Genomic DNA, 7,996 nt, shown 5'->3' with positions numbered 1-7,996 from the left:
TGAGGCAACTATCTACGTCAAATTGTTTTTATCACAGCGAGTTCTTACAATGTTTGGCCTGCGCGGGTATCTGAATGAACATTTGTGGGCTACCTTGAAACATCGACACACGAAAGGACAAAAAGAAATAGTAAACAATCTTGAAATGTACGTTTAAGTCGAAATTAAGGTCGTAGGAAACAGAACAGTCTCGCAGTGGACAAAGATGGGAAAACATATGACGACTAATGTTGGTTAATTCTTACAAAGAAGGAAACAGCAACTTTGTAAGAATTAACCTACATTAATTGTACACAGCCGTGGTCTCACCGTGTCAGTTTTAGACAAAACAGCAAATGATGACTAACCTTGAATTTCACAACAAGTATTTTAATCATGATAAAAATTACTCATAAAATATGGAAGATTGCCGGAACTACCTCTTTTGTAAAGGCAGTATTTCTACAGGTGTTAGGCACACTTGGAGAGAGTAACATCTTACTGTACTGAACTATTTAATAAAAACCCACCAGATACAATGAAAAGTATATTTAATGGCATTCACGTATGAAGATTATGTACATTTAATGATGAAACATCCTCGATGACAGCAGTGTTGCTCAAAGGGCGGCGGACTACTTTCGGCAGTGGCAGACGCCCTTATCGCAGTAGCCGCCCCTGAAGCCTTTCCGCGTGCCGATGCAGCGCGCGGCGCAGGCAGAGTCCCCTACGCCGAAGGCACTCAGCAGGTCACACGTGGCGCGCACGTGGCGGTCGCCGTGACCATCCTCCCCTGCCACTGTAATAAACAAACAAAGCGTTAACTTAAAGCTGACAGCTAGTCAGGTATGTACACAATATCTGTATCGTATCAGTTTATTGTGTCACTAATCACTATTGTTTGACTGAAATGCATAATTTCAGATTCCGACATTGCAGGAATAAAACACAAGGAACGGAGCTTTATGTATAACTTGTACAGAAGTCAGACTGAAATTGTAAGAGCCGAAGGACATAAATGAGAAGCAGTTGTTGCGAAGGGAGTGAGATTTGGTTGTACCCTATCAAGCTGTTATTCAAACTGCACATTGAGCAAACTGTAAAGTAATCCAAGGACAAATTCAGGGGCAGAATTAAAGGTCAGTTAGAAGAAATAAGTTCTCCGGTGATGTCGTAATTCTGTCAGAGACGAAAAAGCATTTGCGAATTCAAACGGAAAGGACAGTGTCTTGAAAAGAGGTTATGAGATTAATAACAACAAACATAAAGCAAAACTTAGTTTGTGTGCAATTAAATCAGATAATGGTGAGCGAATTAAATTTAGGAACTAACGCAATTAAAATAGTACTTTTTGGACACCAAAATAACAGACCATGACCAAAATAGGGAGAATGTAAAATGCCTTCTGGCAACTGTAAGAAAACCATTTCTGAATAAGAGGACTTTATTAACATTGAATGTATACTTATGTGTGTGGGGATAGTGGTGTGTTGGGGAGGAGGGACGGGGGAAGGGGGGATGCCCTATTCTGAAAGTGCTTGTCTCGAGTAGAGATGGTGAAGTTTGCAAATATCGAAGTTGATTTGGATTTCACGGTCGGCGTCTAAACATCGAGTACTGTCACCCCAATATATAGATTATTTTAACATCAATGATACAAGATGAATTTGTGTAGAGAATGGAGTAAAAATAGACGTGAAAATATATCTAATATCAATCCGTACATCAATATTAACTTTGAACATGCTACAACTTTTCTTCACAGACCGTGAATATGAAAGTTCTATTGCGTTGTTCACAGAAGGCATGTTCTGCCTTTGAGAACAGTCTACCAGAAGCTGACGGTGTAACTATACAGCTGAAATACTTGAGTGTAATTTTTTGTAGTTTAGCATTGTCAGTGTCGATGATATGATTTCCATACTTTCTAATGGCTGTTGTCAAAGATCTCGAAGGCAATCTTTCAAGTAATAGCTGAACTGTGATGGTAGATCCGTTTCTGTTCCAATTTGTAAATTATTTTCCTTGTACTGTTTTGTATTGTACAATCCATAAATCGAATATCAAACAGCTGAAAGCGCCTATTTGATATATATATTGAATGTATCAACAACTAAAGATGCCTGTAGGGTGTTGAATGTGCTATTGGAGTTATATTACAATCAAATCACATTTCTTACATTGATCTAATGTATGAACAAATATTCTGAATGTTCTATTGAAATAAATAACAGCCAACCATTAGATAATCAGATAAATGTTTGAAAATCAATGCAAAATGGTCACCAATCAAAAGAATTATAAGCAACTGTAACCGAACCTTAATCATGTAACTTTTTCTTCCAAATTCTGTTTCTATTCCTTTAACCATTACACAGATGCTGATATGAAATGGTTCAAATGGCTCTGAGCACTATGGGACTCAACTGCTGTGGTCATTAGTCCCCTAGAACTTAGAACTACTTAAACCTAACTAACCTAAGGACATCACACACATCCATGCCCGAGGCAGGATTCGAACCTGCGACCGTAGCAGTCGCACGGTTCCGGACTGCGCGCCTAGAACCGCGAGACCACCGCGGCCGGCTGCTGATATGAAACACATTCAGAGAAAATTTCTTTAAATGAAAAAACATTGAAAGTAGCACTAAGTATCCTGGTCTTTTTTTCTAACATTGAAATCGACCTTTTGTTTTTAACATTGTTGCAACGATGTATTAGTGTTCAGTATTGATATACAACATCGACATCCGTCTCACATCCCTAGTCTGAAGTGCAGCGTTGTATGGAAGAGGAAAGTGGACACGGTGAGAATATAAACTTGTGAAATCCGGTTATAAAGAGTAATTCTGAAGATAAAGCGATTAAACAATAAACTAAGGGTGATAAGATTCTGTGACAACAGCAGTGAAATGCCAAGTGTTGGGAAATGGTTCTCGTCGTTATGTGGAGTACGACATACAGAATTTGGACACTATATCTTGAATATCTTGAACTACAGCTTGACCTAGATTAGCGTCTTATCGTCATCAGCCGTTTGACCTCAAGTACTAGATAAATTCCTCTTCCAGACTTTTCTATACATTCTGTCACACACAGCCTTGTTGCTCCTGCATATTCTGTCATCCACACACCTTCTGCTACATAGTCGTTGGTTCTCCACCTATCGTTTGGAATCCATCCTCGGTCCACTTGCCAAGCATTCGCCTTTCTATGTGTGCCACAACCTCCATTACATTTTCTATACACACATGATTACGCCTTTCACTTCAGTCTATTGCTGGTCCATTTGTTTCCTTTTTTGCCTCTCCTTGTAATTCCCACCATACAACCCTCCATCGGTCACTTATTTTGAAAACATTTTGCTTTTTTAGCTGATGCACTTCAAGACATTTTGTCCTAGACTTTTCATTTATTTTGCTCTCCTCTCGCTCGCTCTCTCCAACTGGGCTGGTTACAAATGCTGATCAATTGGTACTACGATTTCATTGCTAATTTGCTCTATTTTATGTTCAACGGTTACATGACTTAAGTCATATTATAATTTTTTATCGGTCCTACTTTCAGTCCTTCCGTATTAAGTCCTTCCATTCGTTATTGAAGTTTACCAGCACAAAAATTTGCCAGCAATAGAGCTCAGTATAGAAAACGGAGGTTGCTCAGGTGTTCTCCCTCTTCTTTCTCTCTCTTTTTGAGTTATTCCGAAGTGGCTGGTGTTAAAAGTAACAAACAACCGTTTAGTAAGATTTTGGTTCTTGTTTTAATTTTATTTTGTATTTAATGTGTTCTGCGCCTTTAAAGACCATGGCTTTACTCGTTTCGTTTAGCATACTAAGATTGTGCTCTAAAGTGAAGATCATTAGTGGCTCTTTGTAAAGATCCCTCATTGTCATCTATTATTTCCTGATCTTCAAAGTAAAGCAGAGTTACTACGTAATTATGTGTAGTTTCCTATTCTCCTGCCGTTATTTCATTAATAATTTGGCTGTACTAGGGACATATTGCACGAGTCGTACACCTACACAAACGTAATTTCTAAATCTCTAATTCGGGGTACGTTTACACTTCTGAATCTGTGGGCATGTTCTTCATTACAATTATCAACCGTAAAAGGGAAATACCATTATCTGCACAGCCATCCACAAGTTAGCACAGTTAACGCGATTCAAAACTGTTCTACAGTTTTGTCAAGAAGGCACTTTCATCTCTTCGATATTCTCTATTATCTGGATAAGTGTAGGAATGTAATCCGTAAATGAATGTAATATTTTTCTTTTGGCAAGACGTTTTTCACTATTTTGCTTAGCTCTAGATCGTAATATACGGGTATATCTTATGTTCTGTGATAAAAATGCATCTCTCTGAGACTTATAGAAAACTGGAAATATAGCAGAAAGATTCGATTGTACAATTTCATAATTTATGCAATTTTTTTAAAAATCAAAGAAATTTATTCTATAGTGTATGGCAATGAAGAAGACAGAGTACAGATAAAATGAAACAAAGGACAAATAAGCGAATCACACTTGCGTTCCTCAAAAGATATTAACATAAGAGGAAGAATATGAAAATTCCTGGCAGATTAAAACTGTGTGCCCGACCGAGACTCGAACTCGGGACCTTTGCCTTTCGCGGGCAAGTGCTCTACCATCTTTTTTTTTTTTTAATCTCATTTTGTTCGCATGCGTTCGTTGCATCTGCTCGGGGCGGACGTCGTAAGACATCCATTTATGTTCGTTGTTGATCGATTGACTCAGTTTTTTTTTTATTACAGAGGGCACGTAACCCTCTGACCGAACACGCTGAGCTACCGTGCCGGCTACCATCTGAGCTACCGAAGCACGACTCACGCCCGGTACTCACAGCTTTACTTCTGACAGTATCTCGTCTCCTACCTTCCATACTTTACAGAAGCTCTCCTGCGAACCTACGAAAGAAATTTATTCTATAGTGTATGACAATGAAGAAAACAGAGGATAGATAAAATGAAACAAAGGACAAATAAGCGAATCCCCCAGGCTGTGGCTAAGCCATGTCTCCGCTATATCCTTTCTTTCAGGAGTGCTAGTTCTGCTAGGCTCGCAGGACAGCTTCTGTAAAGTTTGGAAGGTAGGAGACGAGACACTGGCAGAAGTAAAGCTGTGAGTACCGGGCGTGAGTCGTGCTTCGGTAGCTCAGATGGTAGAGCACCTGCCCGTGAAAGGCAAAGGTCCCGAGTTCGAGTCTCGGTCGGGCACACAGTTTTAATCTGCCAGGAAGTTTCACATCAGCGCACACTCCGCTGCAGAGTGAAAATCTCATAAGAGGAAGAAGTTTGCTGAGAGAGCCGGGGCAGGATGGAACGGCTAGCACCGCCAGCAATAAATACATGCAGTAACAGTTTTGCACAATATAATAGCGAGGGAAAAAGAAAAAAGAAAAATTCACTGGCGGAGCATAGCATAGACATCAGGGTGCTGGAGAAAACAGCCAACTTCCAAAGAAGTATAACAGCCATTGATGTCAACATGTGCAGGTAATTACTTTAGCAAGAGCTTCCTGCCACAAGCAGTCATTCGCAAGAGTTACGCAGTTACTTACGTCGTATTCACGTGCAGTCATATTGCAGTAAATTTCATTTCATTACTTTGCATATAATTAAGTCGAATGCAGTCTTTAAAATACAAATAAGTACGTAATATTCCAGAATGAGATTTTCACTCTGCATTTTCACTCTGCAGCGGAGTGTGCACTGATATAAAACTTCCTGCCAGATTAAAACTGTGTCCCGGACCGAGACACGTACTCGGGACCTTTGCCTTTCGCGGGCAAGTGCTCTTACAACTGAGCTACCCATGCACGACTCACAGCCCGTCCTCACAGATTTACTTCTGCACGTATCTCGTCTCCTTGTTAGAGCACTTGCCCGCGAAAGGCAAAGGTCCCGAGTTCGAGTCTCGGTCCGGCCCACAGTTTTAATATGCCAGGAAGTTTCAAGTACGTAATATTGTTACCACAACACACACGAAAAGTGAAATTCACTTTTTACATCCAAAATACGTGTCATTTTATTGCTAAGTTTTTGCAAATTTCTTTCTGTAGCTTCTATTGAGCCTGCTAGCTGCGTAGAAGAATCCACAAATCCACCGAAGCAGGAAAAGACAATTATTCAACTTGCTTTTCTACTTGCCTAGCGTCCGGAACGAACCAAGAGCTACGTAATTTTCTAGATCAATCCTTCTATACACCTGTGAATACCCGCTTAACTACAACAGATTGTGACAGTTATCAACAGCAAAGAAAGCACTATTTGTAACCGTTAATTATATGTGTATAATATTCAAATCTAAAATCATATTTTCAACTAATTTATATTGTCCTCTTATTATTTAACTTTGAATAATCACCCTTTCAACTGAATTGAATGTGTTTTCTGTTTCTTCCACTTATGCACAAATATTTTTGCCTCAACATACCTTCTACGCCGAACATCTTGTATAATTTTTTTTCCATGTTCTAGTTTTTGTATGCTCCCTCAAGTTGCCCTCTGAACTACTTTTGTCATCACTGGAAGCCATATCAGAATCACAATTGCTGTCCCATATTTCAGTACAGGTTTTCTCAGTTATTGTTTACAGGAGTTTTTAATTACCGTGTTCGTTATTTAACAGGAAAAGGTGATAAGCTGTTCCGAGTGACCACCTGTGTTGACAGCAATCATGGTAATTCACTACAATTTTGTTGTACGAAAACGATTATATCAAATTGTTTTTTCCCTCAGTTTGTTTCACTGTTTACTTTATTTACAGTCGATTACGATGCGTTTCGTAGGTTCATCTGAAAGTAGTTAAGTACTGTTAACGAAATGAAATATACCTGCAAGGATATCCTAGTGCAGTACCAAGTCTAATGTAAGTATGAGACTCTAGCTATCCTGATCACTCGTAAAGTCTTAACCCAATAAATATCTGGGAGTATGCGAACGTAGCTCTTTAAAGTGGAACGGCCATATTAAACTAATGGCAAGAGATTCGAATGCCGGAATAAAATGCATTAGAAGAACGACACGAAATGTTGTGAACTAATGACAGGTACTTTGTAAAGCGTTTCTATAATGATAACACATTTGTCACTATGCAAGTGCTTACCTGGAGCAGCAGATGTAATAGCCGGGATGGCGACCAGGGCGAGAAGAACGAAAGTTATAAAGCTTCTCATCGTGGAGGAGGGGGGAGGAGGAGATTAGTGTTTAACGTCCCGTCGACAGCGAGGTCATTAGAGACGGAGCGCAAGCTCGGGTGAGGGAAGGATGGGGAAGGAAATCGGCCGTGCCCTTTCAAAGGAACCATCCCAGCATTTGGCTGAAGCGATTTAGGGAAATCACTGAAAATCTAAATCAGTATGGCTGGAGACGGGATTTAACCGTCGTCCTCCCGAATCGTCTCATCGTGGTTGAGCTGTGCACACACAGGGTAGATGTCAACATACGTCAGCTGCCGTCCCAAGCAGCGGTTGTGTCTGTCTTATCTGTCCGGTGGCAGTATGTTTATATACCGGGGGCAGAAGCGGTGTTCGCGCTGAGATAGCATTCCCCTGCGCAAGTCGCTTTCACCTTCCGCCGTGCTGCTTCCCGTAACGGTATTGCGGCTACGACACGTCCACAGACCCTGTCACGCATTGTAGGGGGTGCTCCTTGACAATGAAACACACTGTCGCGTCTAATAGTTCAATTTCATCACAGGCTTACTGTGTTCCAGACTAAATTTCAGCTCTTTTGCGCTCCTTTGAGTGCCCGTAACGGTCAGACCGCACCCGTTTCCAGACTGCGCAGTTGTTAGGAGCAACCGTAGCATGAGGCGTGACAAATGCAAGTAACATTAATTCCCTTAATGTAAGCATGATGACGACTGATCGTGTACATCAAGAGGAACGTAAACAGTATCACATATTTGTTGCACTAAGATAATGTATTCAATTATCACGTTTCTTTCGCCACGATATTTTTGTAACCTTTCTGTTACCAAGTGAGGAAACAGAC

At 40.4% G+C, this 7,996-nt stretch overlaps 1 protein-coding gene across 1 annotated transcript; it reads right to left on the bottom strand.

Moving 5' to 3' along the window:
• Positions 1 to 614: 614 nt before the first annotated feature.
• LOC126335937 (defensin-like) lies at positions 615 to 7,176 on the bottom strand. Its single transcript, XM_049999413.1, has 2 exons — positions 7,107 to 7,176; positions 615 to 778 (listed from the first exon to the last, which is right to left on the bottom strand). The coding sequence occupies exons 1-2, from the start codon at positions 7,174 to 7,176 to the stop codon at positions 615 to 617; spliced, it is 234 nt and encodes a 77-aa protein (XP_049855370.1).
• Between the last annotated feature and the right edge of the window lie 820 nt (positions 7,177 to 7,996).

The sequence above is a fragment of the Schistocerca gregaria genome, chromosome 2 (assembly GCF_023897955.1).
Source record: "Schistocerca gregaria isolate iqSchGreg1 chromosome 2, iqSchGreg1.2, whole genome shotgun sequence".
In the NCBI taxonomy this organism is placed as follows: Eukaryota; Metazoa; Arthropoda; class Insecta; order Orthoptera; family Acrididae; genus Schistocerca; species Schistocerca gregaria.
Note: the sequence above shows the minus strand (reverse complement) of the source record. Positions and strands in the feature narration are given on the sequence as shown.